Source organism: Acanthopagrus latus, chromosome 19 (genome assembly GCF_904848185.1).
Source record: "Acanthopagrus latus isolate v.2019 chromosome 19, fAcaLat1.1, whole genome shotgun sequence".
NCBI classification, from domain to species: Eukaryota; Metazoa; Chordata; class Actinopteri; order Spariformes; family Sparidae; genus Acanthopagrus; species Acanthopagrus latus.
This window is the reverse complement of record NC_051057.1, coordinates 11,303,120-11,329,431: the sequence shown is the minus strand read 5'-3', so window position 1 is coordinate 11,329,431 and position 26,312 is coordinate 11,303,120. Positions and strand designations below refer to the sequence as shown.

General features: G+C 41.6%; 1 protein-coding gene across 9 annotated transcripts in view; it reads left to right on the top strand.

The window, feature by feature from the left end:
* The first annotated feature begins 19,025 nt into the window (after window positions 1–19,025).
* Window positions 19,026–26,312, top strand: part of tpk1 (thiamin pyrophosphokinase 1) — a 67,799-nt gene continuing 60,512 nt past the window's right edge. For 4 of the 9 annotated variants that reach the window (XM_037079500.1, XM_037079499.1, XM_037079497.1 and 1 more), the window contains exons 1-2: window positions 19,123–19,337; window positions 23,109–23,200. In XM_037079500.1, coding sequence (XP_036935395.1) covers window positions 23,158–23,200 — 43 coding nt within the window. In that variant the 5' untranslated portion in view covers window positions 19,123–19,337; window positions 23,109–23,157. The other 5 variants (XM_037079492.1, XM_037079494.1, XM_037079493.1 and 2 more) reach the window with 5 other exon arrangements.

Below are 26,312 nucleotides of genomic sequence, written 5' to 3'. Positions count from 1 at the left end.
CAAACTGGGGGTTATTTAGGCTGAGTAAATCCCGATGAGGCACCATTATCTTAATTTAAAATCATTGTAGAAAGTGAATCCACTACATCTAAGAATTTTGATTTGTGTCTTCATCTGTGATCCCCACTAATCCCCTCGCTCAGTGAAAAGCCTCAAAGATAGCTGCGCTGTATGTAAACTTTTCATTTCTTATCCAATTCCCACTCTGACTCTTTCTTAATACTTTTTAATACCCTGCCATTTCCTGGTGGAGGGCTACATGCTGTCTCAGCAGCGGACAGACAAAGGCGGCGAGGGACATGGAGAGAGATTCAGGGGCTTAGTGTCTATGGGAGGGTGACCCTATATTGTTCCGAATGCATAAGGGACCAAAGAGAAAACCCCGTGGATGAGGAGCCTTGGCTTAGCGCATAATGCATAAAATGAATTTTCTCCCCTCCGTCTACTCGTTTGCCACTTATTCACTCTAATTCCTCCCATCCCGCCTCCCTTCCCCACCTCCCGTATCTTGCTTTGCTTTCGGTTGAGCAGCTCGTAAAACTGATGTGAGAGCGGGATCACGGGTACGTGCATGTGTGCATATGAGGAAAGTGGTGATAAATTAGAAATTGTGCGTATCTGATAGCAAGAAAAGAGGAGTCAAAGAGCAAAAGAACAAACGTGTAAATGTATGTATGTGTGAGTGTGAGGGGGTAGCTGAGTGTGTGCGTAGTGTGTGTGTGTGTGTGTGTGTGTGTGTGTGTGTGTGTGTGTGTGTGTGTGTGTGTGTGTGTGTGTGTGTGGAGGAGAGAGACAGTGTCCCAGGTTTTAAAGGCAGGTACAGTTGCAGAACGCTGAGCGCAGTTAGCTTTTTCTCTCGGTAATTGCTCCTCGCCGTAAATGCTAATTTGGTGTCATGACTGCTTGACTGAGTCCCAGATGGGATTTTAAAAGTACCCAGCCTCTGTCTAATTTCATTCTGTTTAACCAGCCCATCCACCGGGCTCTTTGTGCATGCATTGTGGGCTTCAAACTTAAACCATCCATTCTGTTTGTGATTTAACAATTTAGCAAAAAATGCCTGTGGTCCCCTTTGGTTTTTCTCTTGCGTTAAAATCAATTTACTGTCGCAGAAAAATCCCCCAGAGGGCTGGTTCCATTGAGCGAAAAAAAACAAAAAGAAAAAATAATGCATATGAGTCATGAACCATATTGGACATATGCCCAAGGTGTAGGAAGGTATAGTATCCATTTGTTTCTCTGCTTTTGGAATAGGTGTGAAGCACCGTGTGATTGATGCTGTGTTGCCGTGCCGTCACTGAACGCCCCCGAGCAAAGCGATTTGAATTAGGTATAAGCCTGTGTTGAAATGAGAAATTGTTTTTTGCTATTACAAGGGATTTAAAGTGCTCAAAGTAGCAGCTCCGAGTCCGTAAAACACTGCTATTACCGGTTTAACCTTCAAATCATGAGCTGCAATGTTGGAGATTCATGTTTGGAGCGTTGTGTTTGTGTGTGCCCGAGCATATGTGCGGGAGTTTGTGCGTGTCGGGGGGTTATTTCGGCAAAGCTGTTTTCACAGTAGGTCCTCGTCTTTTTACTGTCAGTCCGATGATTACTCTGCCGGCTTCGCAAGTGCCCTCACTGCGTGGGTGTGCGTGTGTGAGGGAATTTATTGGTGTTTCTGGTTAAACGTGTGTGCCTATGGATTTGCATTCATGATTTGTGTAGTTTGAGCGTAAGCACGGTGGCAGGGTCGTCACATTAGGGTGCACACTAAGAGCAGTAATTCGGTTTCGCAGATATATGGCTTCTGAGGAGTGAAGGTTTTTTTTAAGCTCGTAATTGTCCATATGGATTAGGCTGTAACGAAGTGAGTCCACAACATGCCTCCGGCTCCGCTCCTCACATCTGTTGACTTCAACAAAGGGCTTATTAAGGACTACATGGTAGCTTGCCTCCGTCCACATCTCATCTTCTATTCATTTTTTTAGAACAGTCCCTATATACTGCACCTCTTTCACGCTGGACACAAACTAACAGCTAACAGCTAGCATTCATTCAGAGTCAAATAACTGCAGTAGTCACGGGCACTTATCACTTCATTGACTTGTATTTGTCTCACCAGGTATGTCATTATCTAGGTCACGTTAATGGCGCCTATTGGCTGTTGCTACTTTCTAGGTCGGGCCCCATGCCTTGTTTGATTTGGAGCCCTGATAATGACCAGATGGTCAAAACATGATGGCTCTTTTAATGACTGCCCCTTTGAATGGGTTAGCCACGACAATGAAGGCTTTTTAATATTTCCTACCTCGTTTTTTAAAGTTTTTCTTTTCCGACGGGGCCTGGATTGCCTTTGGAATCACCCTTTTTCCTAGAGCACCTGATATAATTTCTGCCTACTCTGTGTTTAACAGAGCAACTAGTCGTCTTCAACTTCAAGATGCTTATTGTTGGTTTGATCGTCGCTGATTGCGTCGCATATTCAAATTTACTCTCTCTGTGTTAATGTACAAACCAATGAAAAGCTCTATTTTCTCTGGCTGAAACAGACTGATCGGCTAAATCCAGGTGAAGGCTGTGATCTCCGTTTAATTTCACCTGTTAAACCCACCTCAATCAGCGCAGATGAAGGCGGGGAGATCTTTATTACAGACTTTAAAGTCTTCGCACCCCCGAGACTCTTGATTTTGTGAGTGAGGGAATGAACAAAATAAGATTTATGTGCCTTTGAACTGAGTTTGATGGAAGGTCTCAGGATGGTTTGAGGGAGCAAAGAATTTCAACACTGCTGGGCTTCTCTTTTTCTTTCTTTCTTTTTTTACCCGAGCACTGTCTTGTGTGTATCTAGATTGGTCCACCTCCCAGAGGACATGTGGCTACCAGCAGGACTGTGGTCAAGAATGGCTGCTTAATGAAAGAGGTCAAAGGAGGCTGACACACACTGAGCTCACAGCCCACAGTTAGTTATTTCTGAACATCCGGCTCAATAATTGCCCTGAAAGACCTGTAAAAACAATGTCCAAATCGGTGCACCTTGACACTAACAGTGTATGGCAGCTGAAAACTTTACACTGAGCAACATCTATCAGAATCAAAAAAGAAAAGGCATTGTTTCGGTGAGTGAATGCTCTGGGCTCTGGAGGACTGGGCAAAAATTGCCAGGACTGATAAACCACAATTCCAGCTGTTTCAGTCGAATCCACAGACCTGAGTGTATGAAGCAAACAAACAACAAAACATTCATACAGGTATCGTATTTGTGACACACTCCAATTTGCCGTAACCTGTCAGGGTCTTCTTTTTTTTTTTTTTTTTTTTTTTTCCTTCCTGCAGAAACTAATACTTCTTCTGCTGAGACAAAAATCCTTCCGACTCTCTCTTTTGCAGCGAGGTGTACCGGTTCCGCTCTCGAGGATGGGACATCTCATTAAGATTGGCATTAGACGTTCCCTGTGACAGGATTTGTTTCCAGGGTGAGGGAACTGCGCGCTCCGGGGGAGACTTCCCACATCAGCCGAGACCGTTATCCCCTGGATCACCTTCACACTGTCTGCTGAATATCACCTTATCGAGACTTGTCGTCGCCGCTTTCTTTTTCCCGAGTTGCTTATTTTCCATTTTGGCTGTCTTTCACTTCTCTCTTTTACATCTGATATATGCAGATCTGGCACCTGTTATCTCCTGAGCGCTCTCAATATGCCACGCATGTGTTGTGAGGCCAATTTTTAGCTCCGTGTGAGTGAAATATTTCACTGAGTGTGAAAAAAAAAAACAGTGAGAAGGGCATCAATAAACTGTTTTCAGTATTATATATTTTTTAAGTGTTTTCCCAATTCTTGCATAAGTATGGCGCTCTGTGACAGTGGTAATGCCTCATGCCTTGAACTCTGCAAATAATACATGTATATTGCATATTTTTCTTCTATACTTGCATATTGCATATTTTCCCTCAATATATTGAGGCAGGAGAGAGCGATCACTCTGTGTTGTCTTTCATCTTCCCTATATTCTAATGATCTAACACTCCTTTCCCTCCTGGGCAATGACGATGATGCATCTCAAGTTTGCCTTGCACAGATGCGAAGACCTCCGACTAAATTATCCGGTTGCGTCGGAATGATCATTTTGCACGCGAGTCCGTGGGGAGTCAATATCTCAGCAGAAGGCAATGAGCAAAGCCGTACAGTTGCGGAGAGACTAAACTGCTATTGCCTCACACGCGGAGACATCGCTCTTTTGAATTGAACCCACGGAATCTCACTCTTGTTTCTTCTTCAGCGTAATTCCCCCCACTCTCCACCCTGGCTTGCGTGCGCGCTAAAACAAAAAGACAGACATTCGCTCTCTTTCACTTACTCATATTAGCCTGCGCTGCTGCCTTCCTCCTTAACTGGAAAGGATCAATAATGGTGATGGCTGGCAGGCAGGCAGACTTGCAGGCGGGCTAGCTGAGGAATTTCAGATGATAAGGCCAAAATGTTCCACTCCAGAAGCCTTCAATAATCTTTATTGACCACATGAGAGCAAGGCAGCGATGACTCGGTGTGGTCATCCTGCCAAACCTCCCACATAGTTCCTCTTCTTTCTCTACAAAAAAAAAAAAAAAAGACAACGAAAGATGGTCTTTTACAAAATACGTTTCTGTGGATGCTGACATGTTTATCGACTCCCTCTAACAGATGGGAGAGGTTGGGTAAAGTTCCTGACTCTTGGCATCCAGGTCTGGGAAGAAAAACTGACTCCCACATTTGATCAATATGTTCCCTGTCATGACGAAGCATCTGTTTGTCACAAAGCATATCTCAGAGCGCCCAGCTAGTCAGTTTGCAAGCCAGCCAGTCAGTCAATCATCCAACTGCATGGCAGGACCACTATGCAGATTCTGTAACATCAGGTCAGTTTTCCTTTGTAGAAGACTTGATCTGCGTCCATCATCCATCTCAAGGTCAGAAAAGGAGAAGATTGGTCATCATTTTCCATTGGTGAACAGCAAACATGACCTCATCCAAAAGCAGCAGTAGCTGTTATGAAGACAATATTAATGTTACCTTCCCTCATAAACACTGACATTGATTTTGGACCCTCTCTGCCATCTCATCCAGGACACTGGCAAATATCTTCAGATTTATGACAATGCAAAAAAAAAGGCTGAGACAAATCTCCTAAAAATGAGTTGCCAAAACTTTAGTATTGGTTTTTAGACAAGTTCCAGAGCACAACTGAACATTGGAGAGCACTCCTTGCAATACACTGCACACTGACAGGTAAAAACACATCACCAGCACCAGCCCTGTCCTCAAGGGTCCAGATCAGCCTGGCCCAAGGCCCAGGGAGGCCCACTGGAAGGTCTATGGCTGATGCTTAAACAGGATCCAGTACAACAATTCCTCACTGACACAGATCGCTGACAATACATGTGAAATATAACTTGTCATCTCATACTTCACCCCTGGCTCTTATTGCAAAACAGTTCAGTCTAAACACTTGGTCAGTCTGATGTGCAGAGCAAATGCTGCTACCGTAAAGCAAACTGAAGTCCAACTAAGTCCAAATGCCTTACCAAAAGTCAGAGGCTGAAGAAGAAAAGCCAGGATGTAGAGAGACCAAAAAAAAAAAAAAGAAGTGAACAGAGCACAACGGTAATGAAAATCTCACAAAAATTTAGAGAAGGCACCAAGTACAACAGGCGAAGCTTAACATGGCACACACTGCCTTTATTGTCACAACTGAACTAGGACTTGAAACCAAATGCACGACTCAGGAGACAAAGTGAAAAAATAAACAAATCTTTTATTATTAAAGTGCAACTGAAAATCGCTCACAAGGAGGAAAATACACTACTTCAGCTAATAAACAAAAAAACACTCATATGAGGAGACCCTAGTTCTAACAAAAACAAGAGCTTGACAAAGTACAAAAAACCTGACAAGATAGGGGCATGGAACAAACGCTGACAAAACTTGATGAGATGATGGCACGGAGCTGGTTCTCTGGCACACAAGACAAGGCGAACTGTCAACAGACGGAGGGAGACGCAGACCATATAAACACACGGTAATGGGGATTGTGGGAAAGACAGTCAGACTAGCGGGAAAACACAAGGGGAAGGGGCAAGTTACCTGAAACCAGAGGAGAGGTAAATTTCAAAATGAAACAGGAAACCATGAGACAACATTGACAAGACAACTAAACACAACCAGATTTCTGGGCCAAGGCTAATATACTGCAGCCTGCTGGTGTTAATAATGCTGGCTGATAGTGAATTGTTTGGCTTAAGTCAGCAACAAAAAATAATTGGAAGGTTGCGAACATGTTGTCCTCCTAATGATGATACCTAATGGCTGCTCCGACCAGCGCCTCAGTGCACAGCTGGTGGAGCGGAAAGACAAATCCTTCAACAGGAAGTCATCCTGCGTCTTACTGTCCATTCTAAACTCGCTATAGAGACCTCTTTTTTGCAATAACTTATCATTCTGGAGTGCTAATTGATTGCGCACGGTAATGGATGCAGAGGAATGACACCACTCCAGTATAAATTGGCTCCCTATAAGCTTCTCTCCCAGTAAGCTATTCAATCTGCCATCAGGCTGCATATTTCCCTGGAAAAAATCAAGGTAGAATTTTGGCACATAAGAAAGGTGCCTGCCATTGCACGACTGAAACAGGACAAGGCTCTTTGCGACAGTGGCACGAAAACTCTATAGAAGGGGAAAGATAACTTGTATATTTTTAACTGTAAGTTCAACTGTGTCCATCTCTAAAGACAAATATTTGTTACTGTCTCTTTAGTTATTGTCTCATAGCCTGTTGTAGCAACCCTCGAAGATGTCTGTAAGGCGCCCTGCTGAGGAACCCTTTAGTTGACATAGTGGCAGAATACTAGCTTTGGGTGCTTGAGCTCAGAGTTTTGTGGCTGATCTCTGCCAAATGCCTTGTGCTTTAACACCGCGGCAAACATTTTCTCCTCCAGCCTCTTTCCACTGAAAATCATTACTACCCCTGTGATGTGTTTTGTTTAATTAATATCGAGGATACAACAGGGCTCAAGAGCAAAAGCAAATCCATACTTGTGAAAATACGCTAAAAGCTGCCTTTTATTTGCGTGTCCTCGATGGCTATCGATTGGTACAGAGCATTGTAATTCTTCGGCTGTTGGTGCGTCACCGCAGCAGTCAGCCGGGCAGCAACGCAGGCAAGTCTGTCAATCAAGACGACCAATCTGCCAGCCAACAAAGCTGCAAGCCAGTCAGTCGGCAGCTCCAGCACCTTGTGAATTAGGAAACCAGGAGCCTGCCAGCCTCCCGGTCAATCAGCCAACCAGCCAGTCAGTCAAACACTTCTTTGCATCATTGTTTTCCTAACTATCATATACCAGCGACATAAACAGCAACATCTGGTGTGCTACCGGAGAGAAAACAAGTGCGTGTGATGCTGTTATAAATACCTTCAGGGCAAAATCACGGAACAAGCTGGGGACTGTTATACAACATATGGAAACAACTAATTGTATTTTTATTCTCTGTTTTTCTTTTTAGTAAACAGGAAGAAAGTGCTTGAGAATAAATATGCTTCCCGCATAGTTCGACATATCCTACTAATAACTCAAAAACATTGCCACTGGCCACAAAAGCTTTAGATAGATTACCAGTTTTCTTTGGATTCCATGATTAAAAGAGAAATGATTTGATGCTGTGACTTCTCCTAAGTCTCATGGGAATGAAGAGTAATACATTCGGGCTGGATAGACAAAGTCATAGGAAAATTAATAGAAAGCCTAACACAGCGTTCAGCAAAGTTAATACAGATTCACATATCACATTAACCTTAAGCACAGTGGAGAAGCACAGGTTGGTAAATAAACAAGCAAACTGATAAATTAGTAAAATGTTAACCTCTAAGCGGGAGTGTGGGTTACATTATGAGTGGCTCACGTTCCATTTATTCCTGCAGAAAAACAGCCCAATTATTCCAGATGCGCCCAACACATCCAAGCTCAATTTGGTTTAGAGCTACAAAAAATAATGCTGACTATATGTAAACATGTATGTAGGAGGCTGCTCGGAAAAATGGGCTTCTAGCAGCAGGGGGTGAAAAGCACAGTCCTGAAACAGCAGTCAGAAAAACACAGAAGTAAAGGAATAGTTTTAAGATTTGGTGATTTGGGTGGGTGCATTTGATCAGAGCCAAGCCAGCTGTTCCCCTCCCTGTCTCCAGTCTCGGTGCCAGCTAAGCCAGTTGGCTTACTGTACAGACATGAGACTAGTTTAACAGTTAAGCTGCCAAGTACCGACACAGCGGACCATCTAATTTATCATTCTTGTCATTAATACGTCTTCACTTATTCATCACATATTCAGGATTAACACAGACTGATGTCTGGATTTTTTAAAAGGTGACAATAATGAGCCCCGTCATTGTATCGCAATGTTTCCCAGCTGTGTTGGAGAAATCGTGCAAAGTCTGTTTGCCAGCAAAAAATGAAAGCTGTCAACCCAATACTGACCCAGTTCAAAAGCGTGTTTCTGGTTAATACAAAAAGTTTTTTGCCGATCCCTTCAACCGTGTCAAAAGAACATTTCAGGGTTGAAGCTAAATTAGATTTTTCTTTTAGGGGGGGGCTCACATTAAGAGATCAAACATAGTGCACGACCCATCCTACTGATAACTCCGCTGAGCGCACTGCGTCTGCACGAGGAGGAACGGAACTCGTCTGTGAGAAAGTGTAACGTGAGAACTCGAGAAGTGAAGTGAGCGTGTGTCTAAGTGTGTGTTTTTCGCAGTCTCAAGATAGAAGGCGTACAAGAGAGGAAAAAGGAAAAAAGATGGAGAGCTGAGACAGTGTTGTGCTGAGGGATAAAAGAGCTGCCCCAAGAGACTGCAGAGCACAGTACAACACACACACACACACACACACACACACACACACACACACACACACACACATGCCGCACACACACACACACAAAGACAGACACTCTCCAGGAAGATTGCTTGTAGGTTAAATCTAGCCCCAACAAGCAGCTCTAGCAGGGTAATCTATTCTACTCTGTGTCTGACAAAAGAAATCTTTTTTCCTCCCTCCTTCCTTTCCTTCCTCTCTAAACTTTTTTTTCTGTCTCCTTCCTGCCTGGTTATTCCTTCCCCTCCCTCCTCTTCAATCCATCAGACTCTTTGCCGTCTAAGATGAGCTGTATTTTAGAATCTTATTAAAAGCAAAAATTAAACATTCTCAGCACAAAAGAGACAATTGTGAAATATATAATAAACTGTAGATGGGTAAAAGATCATAAATGTGACTATAAAACTATTTGAATAGAGCTGATCTCCCTGGCCTGCGTGGTCAATTGAAAGCCTCCTGGCACTGATGTGAAACTGTAATCGCCCATTATCCCCCACTGTATATTCTGGACAAAGAAAGAAAAGATGTGATACACTGCCTGCGGCGCAACATCGCTTGAAGAATACAATTGAACAAAAACAAGATTAAGTATTGGAACTTCAGAACAAAAAAAAACACAAATCTTGGGATTTTTTTTTTTTTCATTCACAAGATAAAGTTATCAAAGTGGTTCTGAAAGTCTGATGTTCTTAGATGAACTTATCTAATTTAAAGTAAGGACTATCAAAACCTCTTTTCTTTGCACTTTCTAGTTCCTCCGTCCAGTGGCGGACTCCGGATGTTTTGGGGCCAGGGAGGGAAAAAAGGGGGGCAACAGTTGTACGTGGTGGGCTGCAGAAAGTTGTGTGACATTTACAGTGAACTGGATCTGTACTCTAGTGGGCACCTCAACCGTTTTTGTCCACCCAGAGGGCACATTGGAGGATGCTTGATCATGTTTCGTTCCGCTGGAACGGCGACCAGTGCCTCCCTCAAATCCGTTTGTCTGTATGCTTCCCCTGATATTTGCTCATTTCAGTGACTTACCCTCTTACTTTAGTCTTAAGTTTTCCTCTTCCAAACTCTTACCCGAGCTTTGCTTCACCAACAAAACCTCTGGACCCAAAAAAAATTAAAAGAGCAAAGAAAAAGAAACGGACAATAAATACAGTCAATAATATGAGTTGGCACCACAAACTTAGAGCACTGACGAAAACTAAGTTGCAAAAAAGTTGACATAAAACCCTTTATTGATTTGACTAGCCGATGCAATGATGCAAAATAAGAACACCCAAAGTAATCAAACCCATGGTTCCTCCACACACCCCTTGTTTTCTCACTGATGTGACTCCAAACAGAACCAGAAACAAATCACGCCTCCCCTGACCGATGGAGACGAGAGACTCTCAAGGTGAGCGCGCACGTTGAATAAACATCACAAACACGTTTACTAAATCCCAATAATCCCCTGCGCTTGGTAATGATGTCATCACCGAGCGCTGGCTTAATCCAGGGTTCCTATTTATGAAGTGGAAGAGGACAATAACTTTATTATCCTTCTGAAACAACAGCAGATTTGGGACTGAAGTGTGTGTGTGTGTGTGTGTGTGTGTGTGTGTGTGTGTGTGTGTGTGTGTGTGTGTGTGTGTGTGTGTGTGTGTGTGTGTGTGTGTGAGTGTGTGGGTGTGTGTGAGTGTGCGCAGAGGAGAGCGTGTGAGCAGACAGCTGTGCGGTTCCACTGTGTATTCACTTGTTTTTGAAAAGGCAACAACATTTGTAATGAAATCCAGATGTTTGGCAGTAAATCTATTAAGGGTAGAAAGGGATTTTTAAAATATGTTTGTTATAATATAGCATACATTATGTGTCAGAGGCATTTTCCTCTGTACTCGTCAGTCAAAACAAAGCTCTGCCTGCATCCGAAGCAGCTTTTCTCAAATGGCAACTTCATATTTCAGGCACAAAAAAAGTGTCTCTGTTGCTCTTGGCTTCTTACTCTGATACTCTTTTTCATTTTGCTGTGAAGTCACATCCAATATAATATTAATGTAACATCAGACAGAGTTTGAAGTTTAGGTAAACAGGAATTTGGAAGGGATGCTGATTCATGGCCAAGATTCAAACCTGCGTAATTACAGGCACCACCTAAACTAAGCTACAAACTCTCCACCTTTGCCGAGCTAAAAACTCTATCTGTGTGAGCACAGACTGATCGAAGATTTAAGCCATGGCCTTGGGATATATTTTATGAGGAGCAAAGTTATTACATTGCCGTTCTGTCACAAGTTCTCCCTGTTGCTGAGGCAAGAGGATTTCACAGGCTCTTTCCCTCTTTACCCTGATACTTTTTCCACACAAATTTGGGCAGCACTAACCAGAAGATTTGAGACCAGAGCTCGGGTCCACAAGATTACCAGTTCGAATCCCTGGACGAGGTGTGAAAATGTGGACAGGCGAAGAGGAGAAGTATTTCTTTATCCTATGTGGGGGGGGGGGAGTGTCATTTAAAGAGTGGCCTTGGGCAAGGCACCCGGCCCTCATCTTCTCCACTCCACTTCCGAAAGTAAAAGTCTCTTCTGTATTTAGACTTTGCAGCTTTGTGGTTAAGGCTGGACCGAAGGTGCGACTGTGCAGCGAGGAATATACGCTCAGAAGTACTTCTATCACTTAATAAAAGCCTATGAAAAAGTAGGATTTTCTGTATTTTGGTGAACACACTCAGTGACATCGGTGCGTCCAGTGTTCCGAAACATAATCCAAACCTGGAACCATTTGAAAATCTATCAATTACTTTTACTTAAGCCTTCCTGGAGAGTGACAGTGACTGGGTTGGCTTTGGTGAAATCAGACTGGCACAGAGGATCAGTTTCACTTCCCGAAAGGAACTCAGGTACCATATTTGAATAAGTGCAATGTAAGTCGGAACCAAAGAATGTGGCGGGGAGGAAATGATAGTCTCAGCAGGATGATCTGAATAACACTGTCGACCAAAGGTTGATGGGTTCGAATCTTTGATGCGTCCCCCTTTTCTCATTACTCTGAATTTTATATATACATAGAATTTAGATTCCTCGTCGGTTTGTTTCCTGAAAAGTAAATCCACCGTGCAGCTGCCTTGTTGTGAGGTCTGAAAGGTAAGCAAAATGTAGCACGCTGGTCTTTTTCTCTAACTGTATAAAAAACATCCCACAGGGAGCGCTCACACACACACACACACACACACAAACAACCCCAGAAAAACCCTCTCCAGAGATTACAATCCTCCTTTCAGTGTGACTAAAAAAGAAGGAGTAAGCATCTTTTTCTGTTCCCTTCACCCATGAAAGAGAGCAGTGAAGGTAAGACAAACATGGGGAATCACAAATGGCCCTCCCCGGAGGCCATCAGCACTGCGTCGGGAGAGTTGCTGTCACAGTTTCATTTGATCCTGCGTTTGATTTGCTCATAATGCAGGAGCCAATGTGACCCAATGTGTAATGATCATAAACTGACACGCAACATCATGTCATTTTGAAGATCCACATGAGCGCCACAGTTAGAGCTGACTCGGTTCTGAATGAAATGGAGTAAAAGAAAAATCGTCCTTTTAAGATTATCTAAATGTCTTAACGATTGTGAGTTAGTTATGTTGAATGTGTGAAAGAAGTGGATGGGACCATGTTTCACTAATGAACATCATGCTGTATCATACTCGGGGACTTGGGATCATCGCCTCATCAGGAAACTGTTTACTGAGGTAATAACTCAAGTGAGAAGTAAGGTCATTTTCGCATAAGCTTACACACAATCTGACCTCTTTTTGCAACCAGCGGAGTTGCCTCGCTGCCGGCACTCAGACACGTACCTGCCGAACCTTGGGCCGATCAGAGATTGTCAAAGTAGATATTAAGTATGAGTCAATATCTTACCAACACTAAGGGCGGGCGGAAGGAGCCAAGAGGATTAAATGAAACGAAGGAAAGTCTCAGACATTAAATTTAGTTGAGGTCATTTTGAGACTGTGTGCGTAAGAGAAGGCTGAAAAATGATAGAACGGAAAGAGAAAAGAAAGACGAAAACATTAGAGCGGGAGAGGTCCTGCAAATAGTCCTTCAGAGGAGTGGCAGAGTCAGGAGACACTTCATTCATTAAACTGATTGATTCATTGTCAGAGTTTCTGTTGGTCTGCGTGTTTGGACAGAGCCGAACCCGAGAGACCGGGCAGGCGAGGGAGAGAAAGATCAATTGTGTTTTGAGGACAGAATGAAGTTGGAAGGGAGAAAGAGAGAGCATACACAGAGCTGTAAACTGATGGCTTTTAATGATCCAACAAGACAGTAAGACAAATAAGGTCTGTAACAACTCGAAATGTATAAGACATAGCTTAGAAATCTTTATCACTTATCGATTTACATGTTATGAGATGGCAGTATTACATTTATGGTATTTGCTGATTATGATTTTCAGTCGGCCGCAAAAACCTGCTCACGTACTTTAGATTATATAGAAGGCATCAATAGTCATATTGAAAATGTCATTAGACTGTCACATCATTAGGTAACATCTCTACAGATTATTGAGGTTGCCTTATTTGAGTCAAGTATTGATATAAGATACAAAATATTTGATTTTGATCAACTCAGTCCTGTTATGCACACGAACACAAGCTGACAAAAGTAGCAGAAATCAAACATAAAACTAAGATGGGCTCCAGCAACCCACGTCAGCCGGTATTACTGATAATGAAATGCAAACAGTTGGACCTCCGCCTCCCGGCATAGATACATATATATATATTGCATCTCATGGGCCCCAAAACATATCACCTCCTAGACAATATCATTTCAAGAGTAAAAACAATAAATTCTCCTCGCCCTCAGGCATGCTGAGAACATCTCTTTCAGCAGTGCCCAGGATGTGACCACTCATCCTCATCTTGTGCATCGCCTGAGTGGTTAACTTTGCTTCGGAAGCCAAGAATTTTGACGAAATGCATTGGTCTTTTTTCCATAAAGAATGCAGTACGTGCGCCTGATGACGCCTACCCAAAGTTTCCCTCGCTTACTTAGCCAGTTAAAGCACACACACTTGCCCGCAGGCAATTTTCTTCCAGTTATTTTCTTAAATTACAGCCATCTGCAGGTTTCTTGACCTCTAAAGGAGTTGCGGTGCCCTCCTGCCAACGGAGGTCTTGGCAAGCTGTTCAAGTGTTGACGGAGGTTCAAATTTCCCAAAATTTTCGCTTATGGAAATGAGAATTGAATATTCAGATCGCAAAAGATAGCGAAAGTATTTTTTAAACCTAGAGCTATTCTGTCAGAATTATTCAGCTTTCTCATTAGAAGTGTTCCCTGTTCTGACAATTTATCATCTTTATGATGTTAACACAAGCTGTGTGCATGCCCCCCCCTCGTTGTGTCTGTCGATAAATAACCCATACGCACATCATTGAAATTTTGCCTCTATCCCCCTGCCAAACCCCAGTTCCTCTTAGTGCCACAGGGAGCTCAGAAATCTCCTCCCCCGTGGCATCACCCGGCACCATCTGCACCATCCCTCGCAGCAAACTGGCAGGGCCACCGGCAGCTCCCCCCTGTGAACCCCTCTGGCACTTTCTAGGAGGTCAGTCCAGTCCAGCCCCGATTTCTGCCAATAGGTAACAGAGGTTGCGCTCCAACTCTGCGATTTCGACCCTTTCAGGAATGTTCCTTGGGGTTGTGGACACACGCAAGTGGAGATATTAATTTTTTTGGGGGGGACAGGTTTCTACAACAACCCCATCCATTCACATTACACCATCCACTAATGTATACCTCAGCAGGAGCCAAGCCCTCAGGACAGATGTGTAGAATAAGAGGTATGAGAGATTAATAACCTGTAGTGCTCTCTTTGGCTTTATGTGGTGGGGGGAGGGAAATGACTAAACTGCCAGCCCTACTCCTCTCTAAGAGCACATCCTCAACAGATATGAGTTCATGAGCTGCTGGAATGGAGCCTCAAGGTCGCTCTTTATCCCTACTTTTGGACAGGCAGGTGAGGGACACCAGCCCTAAGGCAGCGTTGTCGTGCCCAAAAAGAAATCAGACCAGTTTCTCCTGGATATACGACAGGAGGCCTCTGCTCTGGGGGGATTTTAATATAGTGCGGTTATGCCACGGGGGTGGGGGGGGAATGCTGCCAAGTTGTTGATAATCACCAGCCGGCCCATGAGTTAAAAGAACCGCCACCTCCACTTCGACACCCTGGATCCCAACACCTGGAACATGTCCCCCTTGTTTTCAGAGCCGATCTGTACCTGGAGTCATTTAAAACCTGTCCCTTTTTACTGAGGGGCCCCATTTGTGCGAGAGAGCAATCCCAATCCAAGCAGGATATTGCAATGTGTTGTTTGTACCCTACTTGACCATGGCAGGAGACTCGAAAACGAGTTGGAAAAAGAGGCTGTCCTCCTTTGCCCTTGTGTTTCATTCATTCCTGGCAAAAAAATGGGTCATAATGCTGGCAGATAAGAAAGAAAAATGGCCTACTTAGCCCTAATTCAGCCGCACATGCCCCCTGCAACTACCGTGCAAGGAGTTGACCCCAGACTGTGCAGAGCTGTGAGATCCCCCGAGTAACCGTTAGCTGGCTTGTTTGAGCTGCTATCCACCTTTATCAAACATGAAAATAATCATTATAAGCACAATAAAAATGCAGACAAAAAAGAGCACATTGGGAAAGAGCAGACAGGCAAAATGAGGGGAGAGTAAAGCTGAAAGCAAAAGAAGAGATAAAAGGGAGCGGGTAGCGGGGAAAGGCAAGACAGATAAAAAGGAATAAAGGCGAGACAGAGAGAGAGCGCATTAGTGGGGGAAAAAAGGAACAGGTGAAACAGAAATGACAGGAAGGACTAAAGGTAATGATAGGGCATATTAAAGCCAGAGAGAGTATATAAAGGGAGAGAGAGCCTAAATTTGCATATCAGTTAGCGTCTCCCTATTTTTGTTTTCACTATCCGTCACAATAACAGGTGTATTCTGCCAGGGGTGGGGGGGTAATAATGTGACCTGTGTATCCACTGATAAGAGATATTAAATTGAAGTCGAGACGAACGCGCTCACTTCTCGGCGCTGTGACCTTGAGCGGAAAGTGAAAAAGAAATGTACACAGCAACAGTTTTCACCAGAGTCTTCTCTGTGGGCAGGAGATAATTTAAGGAAAAAAAAAAAAAACCAAGCGTGGTTTTCTGAGCTTGAGCGGCTAACACTGGTATTTGCGGCCGACATCGCTTCATCATTTCCTGCAGGTGAGAAATTGGCAACCCGCCCCCTGGTTCTGATGTGTCAAATAGCGGAGGTAATTAGCTGCACAAGACAGATAGCCAAAAACCTGGAGACCAACCACAATGTTCTGCAAAGGGATAATTAAAAAGCAATTGGCAAGAGATTTTGATACAATTCTATTATTACCTTGCACAGTGGAAAGAAAGATTGCAAATGAATGTCTGGCAGAGGTTCACTTCTTGGAATGATATTTTTCTATGGTTCAGCCCTCTGCCAGCTCTGAGAAATGTTCCTGCTGTGCATTAAATGTGATTCGGTTGTCTCTTTATTTTGACGGATGGACCTTTCAGTCAGACTTGTACAGAAATCACGAGGAGATGTGGGGAAACAGGGGACGCTTCATTTTAACTAATGGACTTTTACACAGCCATGGTAATATGTTTTTTTGTTGTTTTTTTCCTTTTGTTTGTTTTTAGTTTTACAGCTATATTGTTGTAATGTTGATCTTATTTTAAAGGAAGAGTTAGACATTTTTTGATGCATGCTTTGTTGTGTCAGGTAGATGATGACACTCATATCAGTATGTTGAATATGTTGAGAAGCTAAAAAAGGAAAAATGCCACAAAAGTGGAAAATGTATGTGAAAATGCAAAAAAAGAGAGAGAGAAAAGTATTAAAGAAAGTGTAAAATGTGAAATGAAGCTATTTAAATGTTTTTTAAAAAATAATATTGTTTTTGTAGTGTTAGTCCTAGCTAGAAATTGCATTTATTTTTAATCTTTAATTATATATTTTTATGTTTTGTTTGTATTGTATTTCAAATGCATTATTAAACGTTTCCTTAACTTGTTTTATTTATTTATTTTTGTAATTTTTATGTTCCCATCTGGGACTTTGAATTGCCTCATGTCCAAACAGTGCTGTATAATCTGGCCTTGCCTCGTCTAAGCTAACTGGCTGTAGCTAAATGTAAGAGTGGTGTCAGATAGCAGTACAACCTGGTACACTAAACTGTGTGTGTCCATTTTAAAGTTTCAGGTATCATTCCACTCTGACTGACAGCATCACATACATGTGCTGTGTCTGCTTCGTTTCAGCTCTTCATTTAAGCTTCATTGTGTTTATTATATAAACATTATGACAGACTAACAATGTGATATTTAAACAATTAATATTTCACTTGGTTTCAATATGGAGGCAAGTGTTTCATCAAATGGAAATATCCTAGATGTTGTATGCATCGCTTCATGCACATCTGCTCAGAATTCATCCTGTGGTGTTATAATTGGTGACTTGGGGAGCTCCAATACAGTTTAATGTAAATATCTGCGGGTTTGAGCAGTGCACACGCAGAGTCTGTGAGGTTCAAATGATAAAATATTCCACATGGATATCAATCTTGTGTTTTTTTGTGAGGCCATCTAATCAACCTCCCTGTTTAAAAGAATGTGGCTGCATTGTCTCCATCTTTATTGCATCGCTGACCATCTTTTTCTTGCAAATCCGTGACCTTTCCCCCAGTCTTGAAAAGGTGAGGGGAAAAGTGCTGCACCCATGAAATGAGGGGAGGGTAAGACTACGAGAAAGACAAAACGTTGTTCTAAAAAAGGACAGAAAGTTGCCAAAAGTGGACAAAAGGAAAACAGTAAATATTGGAAAGATTGATGGACGAGGAAAGGTGAGCTGGTTAGGTAGATGCAGAGAGAAGACAGATCTGATCAAACATTCAGGTAGTGTGGCCTTGTAAAAAAAAAAAAAAAAAAAGTGCTGCCAAGAATCCTGAAGAATGCACTCAGTCTTGAATTTATTCATAGATGTATTTATAATGCATGCCCACAGAAGGGAATGACTTCCCATGCAGCATGGCATGTGCGCTCATTTGTGTGTGTAGTGTACACATGCCTGTGCAACACGGCGTGTTGAGTGTGTGGTTTCCTCCCATGTGCAGTCTGTCTGGGAGACAGGAAAAGTGCTGATTGATGAGGGAGCGTTTGCTTTAACGAGCCCCCGGAGTGGATTCACCTTGAGAGAGATTTGGTTTCTCGCTTTACACTGGTTCGACTGCTGTCTCAAGATATCAGAAGCATATGCCGTCAGTCCGCTGCTTGTGTGTGTGTGTGTGTGTGTGTGTGTGTGTGTGTGTGTGTGTGATGTTGTTTGCCTGTGTGTGATTGTCCAGTATTTGTTTTATTTCTTTTATGTGGCTGCATTTTCTGGTGGTCTAGCTGTTGTTTGCAGGAGTGAGTGTGAGTGTGAATGTGCATGTGTGTGTCTGTGATAAACAATTGATTGTGGACCATTAGATTACCCAAAGATCAGTAGTTTAATATCAGTATCACTCTTTTTCTGTCTCTTTTTATTTTTCAGGTAACATTTCTTTCACTCATGTCCTAAACAGAATACACTTACAATAAGAATACACTTTAATAAGTAAATACCAAATAGTGGCTCCTGTTATGGGCAGTAGTCACAATCAATCATTATACCTAAATAAAAAAAAAAGGCAGAATTTGAGTGTTATGTTAGGGTTAGTCTATCCGTTTTGAAGATTTTAAAGCTCACATATGCTCCCAAATAGGACAGTGGGCCCTGTTTTATGAGATTAGTTGTACCGATAGAATTAAGTTGTTGTTTTGTTTATTGACACTAAATTGGACAGCTGTTCAATATCCACATTGTAATGGGGCACATGATGATGGTTACTGTGAAGAGGGAAAGCAGCGGCTGCAGTAGTCTCTCTCGTATTACAATAATTTCCACTGAATGAACCTGGGAGTGAAATTAAACTATTTCTCAATTTAGTGGAGAACCCTAGAGCCTCCTTAAAACAAACCTCTGGGGCTGCCTTTGAGGATTCTCTGCTTTGGAGCGGTCTACAAAGCAAACGCGTTTCCACTTTTGGCCTCTAGGTGTCCCCGTAACAAACTCCCGCCACTCCTCTCCCCCTGATGGGCGCTCCCTACTGCTCTCTTCGACTGTTTACACTGTCAATGGCGGAAGAAGCCTCATGCCGTGAGTTTTCGTTAAATATTGACATAATACAGCGGTGACGGCTCTGACGTGTGATGTGGCTTTGCTGGCAGTGAGACATATTGTCGCCACATGTGTTGTTTTTGAACGAGCAGTTCGGTTTTTATGTGTGAACAACTGGAGGCAGCCTGGTCCATCGCTCCGACGACTCCTCCCACATTAGCCGCGCTCAAGCGGTTGAGGAACTGAATGAGAAGCCGCTGGTAAGAAGTCCACTTCTCACATGTCCTGCTGCCAAAACGGTTCGGTTACCCCGAAAAGAACCTTACGGGTCAGCTGCTGTCGTTTTCGAGCGGTCAGGTATTTGTGCAAACGGATAAACCCCGGAGGCAAAACACTAGTGACTGGCACCACTTGTGGTACTACTGCAGTTACATTTAGCATGTTCATCAGGGGGCTGTACTCAGCTGACAGTCTTTCAGTAGTCTTACCAGTCTCAAGGGACACACACCGTCATGTGCTGTCGATACCCATGGCAGCAAATGTTAAAGATTCACTAATAAACGACATTAAGTTATAATCAAATAGTAATCAGTTCATATTATCTATATCAAGGTTGTGAAAATGTGTATTCAGAGAAAAGGTGAAGGCAGTATACAAATTACATAATTCCACTTTATGGCATCTAAAGTTCATTTATTTATTTATTTGTTTTATGAATGTAGTCCACTGGGTTAGTGGTGTAAGGAAGTAATTGACATGTGACAGTTGAACACAGACTGCCTGGCTGGCACATGCAGTATCTCTGCAGGCAGAGGGGAGGAAGGATCATTATTAAAGTTCAGCTAAGGTAACGTTAGAGTCATTGTTGTGACGGCTGAGAACAGCGCTTCGCTTTGTTCTGTTAGCTGGACTGTCAAGCTGAAGGGTGAGCAAGGGGAATTTGGCTAGATAGAGTATATGATGTTTGTTCTATGCTTTCACTCTTCGTATGTGTTTTCAGTGTGGTGGGATAAATTAATTGTAATTAATGGAGAAAGGTTTGTGCAGTTTTGACTAAATGATGACATTAGAAGTTTTGACATGTTGATTGATGATTTTATCTCATGATTTTGTTGATGCAGTTTTAATTTCAGGTTCACAGTTAGACTTAGTCTGCAGAAAATGATACATAGCATTGCTCAGTGTATCTTTAGTTTTAGATCTGAAACATTTTGTTACTGTTTAATCTCAGTTATCCATGAAACTGAGTCAAACTTGAAGCTCTTTATAATGCAGTGAATGTTTGTATTTGTCAGATGCCGTCGTTTTAGCATCACGAACTGCTGGTTTCTTTACATATGTCAGTGCTTTGAACCCAACTGTGCTTAAATGCAGCTCAAAGTAAGGTCAGGTGTGTTTGTCCAAACGGATAAACCTCGGAGGCAAAACAACAGTCACTGGCAGTACTCGTGGTAAAACCTTCCCAGTGGCATTACATTTAGCATATTCATCACAGGGCCGTACTCAACTGACAGTCTTTTAGTGGCGTACAAGTCTCAAGGGGCACATACTGTCATGTGTCAGTGGCAAACCGGTCCAGGGATGGTTATATGCCACTGAGCTACGACTGACACACCACTGGCCACTTTTCGATCTCAGCACTACTGCTTTGTGAGCTGGCGCTGCAGTAAACATTAGCTTTTGCTTAATAACCAGCTTTAATATTCGTATATACAGCATTTATATTGAATAGGCTGCTGTAGAGCACTGAGCGTGTAGACTCATCAAGATGAAAAGAAACGGACCAAATTATTTATTTATTTTTTTTACATCTGTAGAGACATTAAAACCCAGGAAAACATAGGTGAGGTTTGATAGCGTTGTCGATACCCATGGCAACAAATGTTAGTGATTTACTGTTGAGCTTTAATAAGTTATAATTTAATAATTATCAGTTCATATTATTTATATCAAGGTTGTGGAAATGTGCATTCAGAGAAGAGGTGAAGGCAATATAAAGATTATATAATTCCACTTCATGGCATCTCAAGTTCATTTATTTATTTTGAATGAATAAAGTCCACTGGATTAGTAATGTTAGGTAATGATTGACATTGTCTTGTGTTTTTTTTAACACATACTTGAGAAGTTTTGGTTGAGACTGATCCATTAAAAGGATTTATAGATTGAGAAGGATTCTTCTCAGTTTATTTCAGATATCAGCAATTTTAATTTCAGGTTTACTTAATCTGCAGAAAATTAGACTTGGCATTGCTAAGTGTATGTTTTAGTTTTAAATCTGAAACATTGTGTTACTGTTTAATCTCAGTTTTCTATTAAACTGATTCAAACTTGAAACTCTTAATAATGCAGTGAATGATCACATGATAGATTCATGCTCTCTAAAAAGACGGTGTAGTGCTGCAGCAATTGATTATTTCATATTTTCATTTGTTTAATAATCTGTTAATAATTTTCTCTTTAATAAATCATAGCAATTTGAATTCTGCAGGGACCAGAATGTTGCTTCCAATTGCTTGCTGTTTCAACAGTCCAAATCGCAACGATATTAGATCATTCGTGACAAAGAAAAGCTAAAAGCACACATTAGAAAAGCTAGAACCAGCAAATATTAAGTAGGTATTTTGACCTGAGAATGTACTGATAAAACACCAGTAATGGATTAATTGAGCTACATGAATCATTTATCAAAATAGTCTCTGATTAGATTTCAGTCAACTGATTAATTAATAAATCTTCAATGTTCATTCCCTTTAATTACTTTCTAGACAACATTTGCTGCTTTACAGGTTAGTTTCCCCTTTAGCAGAGTGATGACTGAACAGAAGTGCCTGTGTGATGATATGATTATTCCCCTGTGTATTATAGCTGTCTATTCATCATAAATTGATTGGTAGATTATCAATCTGCTGCAACTTTAATAATCAATTAATCAGGTGAGTCACTTTTTTTAATAAAAAAATAAATGTTCTGTGGTTCTAGCTAGCAGTGTGAGCATTAACAGCCTTTCCCAGTGCAATATCATTATAAAGGGAATGCCTTTCGGATTTGGACTGCTGGTCTAACAAAACAAGATTTTCTTTATTCACATTTACAACAATTTTATAAATAAAGAAAATATTGTGCACAAAGTCTGGGAAGTATATCGTTATTGGGATATGAGAGTGATGTGTTGTAATTTTACCCACATAGTCAGTGTGTTAATATTTTGTGATGGTTCTAATCCTCACTGCCTCAATTGAGCTACCTGGTCAAAGATATTGCATTATTTATTTGTTTTTTTTTTTCACCCAGTCCTAGCATTTATGATATGCCTTTCAGCAGATTTCAAAATATTGAGAGCTTTGCTGTGTATTACGGAATAGTCTGATGATATATCACAGTATTACTTTATACAATATCGCCAGCCCTAGTATGTAAACATCAAAGCAACATTATGTAGAAATCGGTATTTGACGCCCCCCACAATTATGTTTGCGACAACACTGTTATAAAGACAAATCCCAAGTCTGTGACAATTTGTCAGTCACAGTGAAGTGGCTAACTACGAACACAACTCATTACATCATAACAGTGTTATTTCTTGAGAACTTGTAGAAGTTACACAGTGCAGAGACAAGCGATAGCAGTGACAGAGACAGTATTCGCCATAACACAAAACAATGTACCATCAAAATGATTGTAAAGCTGTTATTTTAAAAATCAAGAGATAAATTAATGAATAATTAAGAATGAACAGCCAATATACTTTTAGTTTCAGCCCTAGTGTCAGTATTGTGTCGAGTTTCCCAGTCATCCGGTCTCAGTGTCATCATGCTAACATGTGCATGTTTGAGATTGTATTCAGTTAGCTTGTTTCAGGGGGAATAATTAGCCCAGAGGGAGACTGGTGATAAACTTTGAATAGAGACAAGTTGGAAAGTGCAGTGACTTTCTTTGATTGGTTTAACACAAAAGAATGAAAGGAGGAAACAAAAAACAAAAGGTAAAAGTGAGAAGAGTGGCAACAGTGTCTGTCCTCCTCTCTTCAGTTCCAGGTGAGTCGGCTGAGTGAAGACAGGGCTCCTGTGGAACCAGGCCATGGATGAAGAGTTGATGCCTTTGGACTGCCTGCTGCCCTCAGGTAGCGTCTTTCAAACACACATTCCCTTGACACAAACATAGATGCGCACAATCAATCAAATAGACGAGTCCATGCATAGACACGTGGTGTGTACGCCCACGCAAGTCACATCTGTGTGTGGGACACGCAAACACAAGACAAATCTGTATGCGTCTGATCAAAACGCATCTCTTACTCGCGTCACTGTCACACTTGTCTTCCTCTCTCTGCTGCTCCCCGTCGCTCTGACACACACAAACTTGTCTTGGGGGAATTAAAACTCAAAAACAAATCACTGGCACTTTCATGACAACAGTGTGTATATGAATGTGATTGCACTTCGCTGTGTCTTCTTTTGTGGGGCTGCGTACATAATGAATCTTTACCGAAGGAGACCTTGATGTGTTTGCTGTTTGAGGAAAAACACACACTTTGAAGATTTTGAAGATTTATCGGTATATCTAAAAAAAAAAAAAAAAAAAAAAAATCTTGCTCCCTGTCACTTTGTTCAAACGCACTACTAGAAACGCAGGTTTAATCTGACATTTGACAAGAAAATCCCCGCGTACATTTATTACATTATTGCATTGCATTTATTCTCTCATTTTGTTGCAAGATGTTCTCTATCTGTCCATGCTCTGTAAAAAACAAACTCTCCAGATGGTGAGCGCTGACTCCTCTCCAAACCTGAGGAGGAGGCTGGTTAGAGCTGCCTTTAGCCACGACTTTCAGGTCAAGGCTTATGTGAGCTCCCAGGTGGTCTGTGTGAGTGTGGAGGAAGGAGAGCTGATCTGAGCCAAAGGGCAGCTTTTACACAGAGCTGCAAAGGTCAACGGGATCGTACAACAGTTTGGCCTGTAGAGGAGACGGCAGGCACATGTAGCTCCCTCCATCTTTTATGCCTGTCTAGTATTACTCATGCAGTAACATTTGTTATTTCCAACTAATTTAAAGAGCTAATTCTGCGATTTACATAACAGATATTCCTGCTCTACAAGCTTGTAAGGTTGTCTGTCTGTCACTGGGCGAGTAGCAGCAGATGCACTCTGTCCATATTGAATTGTCGTGTGGGACTTTGACACTGGATAGAAATATTGTCCACCCACAGAAAGATATAAATAGAGAGCTTAGGAGTGATAAACAAACATGACGGCCCCAGAAAGCTCAGCAGTGTCAACTTCTGCCTCTCTCATCCTTCCTGGATTCCTCACCATCCAGCGATCATAGACGGGCCTGGTTCACGAAGAGACATTAAGCATACCGTGTGCTGACAAGATACAGAGGAATCTGAAGTGAAAAATCTCCTCTTTAATGTATCTCAGCAATCTCTGTTGTTGCATTCCTGGTGTTATTTAAATGCTGGAGTTTGGTGTGGCCACTTTCCTTAAACCTTATATTGTTTGGATTGCTGAAGAAACAAGATAATACAAGAAATACCCGACTCTTGCTGTATATGTTTACCCATTTACGGATCAGAATCTTAAAGAATACAAAAACATGGGCCACAGAATGCAAGAGGTAATGACTTCGGTTGAATTGGATATGAGCATGAGTAATTCTCATGGAAAATAAACTGTTAGAAATTAAGGTATGACCATTATTAATTGTATCTACTTTTAAAAACTAAGATTCCATTTAAATGACAAAAACAGCTCAACTTGATGTTAACACTGATAAACATTTGAGCTGCAATGATTAGTTGATTTGTCAATAACAAGAAACATAAATCAGGGTTTCCTGGGGCTTTTAAAAAGTCTTAAATACATCCACATTTTGTATATAGGTCTTAAATTACATTTAGTTAGGTCTTAAATATGTATGTTCATTTACCGCTTCCATTGTCACCCTTTTTTTTTAAATTTTGTTTTGTGTTTGGGGGAAATGTGTGGTTGAGATTCACAGTCAGTTACGTGTCTTGAACTTCTTTCTGAAGTATCCAGGAACGCAAGTGGCATTTTGTCAACAGCCCGGTTGGAATTTATTGTCGTACACTTCGCCAATTCCAGAATGACGTCGAGAACAGAATCTACTACAACTATGGGAAAGTGTAAATTCACAGTGTTGGCTTAGACAACCAGAATTCACTTGGTTAAAATCCATACGTCATAATGAATTTGAAGCGCAGTATACGCTCTGCCAGAGATCCCTCAACTTGGGCACACTTGGTGTGAAAGCACTGGTGTCACACACACAATCAGAATAACATGCGTTAGCTTCTAAAAGTCTCCAGTCACGCTATCACGCACTTTTGTACGCCTTTGTCACCAGTTCCCGGTTCAAGTTCATCCAGTTCTGATCGACCCGAACTCTGCACCGCCTCTGCCGCCTCACAGTCAAGTGACATTCATACCATCTTCGGCTCATCTCCGACGTTAAAAAGCAGAGGTGCTTTGGATTTTGAACACTGTTGCTAAACATTTTGGCAACAGGTTTGGATGTAAAAAGTTGTACCCCTCTCTCTCATTCAGTTTGATGTGAGCGGAGGTATGTGACAATCTCTCGCTCTCTCTCGCTCTCTCACACACACACACACACACACAAACACACACCAGGGTTATTATAGTCAACTAAATTTAATTGAATTCCTAGATAAAAAATAAAAGTACTTAATGACTTGTTAAACTAATTAAAACTAAACTGAAATAAAAAAACTGAAAAACTAAATTAAAATAAAAACTAATGAAATTGAAATGAAACTATAATAACCCTGACACACACTCACTCACTCCAGTTTTCTTTTTTTTTTAAATATTTTTTTGGCCTTTTCTGGCTTTATTTGATAGTACAGCTGAAGAGTTGGACAGGAAACAGGGTAAGTGTAGGTCTTAAATTTAGTTCAAAATGACCTGTTAAAGGTCTTAAAAAGTCTTAAATTTGACTTGTTCAAACCTGCAGAAACCCTGATAAATGTTTATCATGAACTTTTTTGATGTACAATTAGTGAATGAAGCAATTCATAAAGCAAGGACTTTGCAATAAGCAAAAATGGTAAATCATTTGAAGGTTCCCGCTTCTTAAATGGAATGGTTGTCTGCTTTTCTCTGTAATGTATTGAGTAAATGAAGTTTCTCTGGGTACCGGACTGTTGGTTGGACAAAAGTTTGAAGATGTCACTTTGGGCTCTGAGAAACTG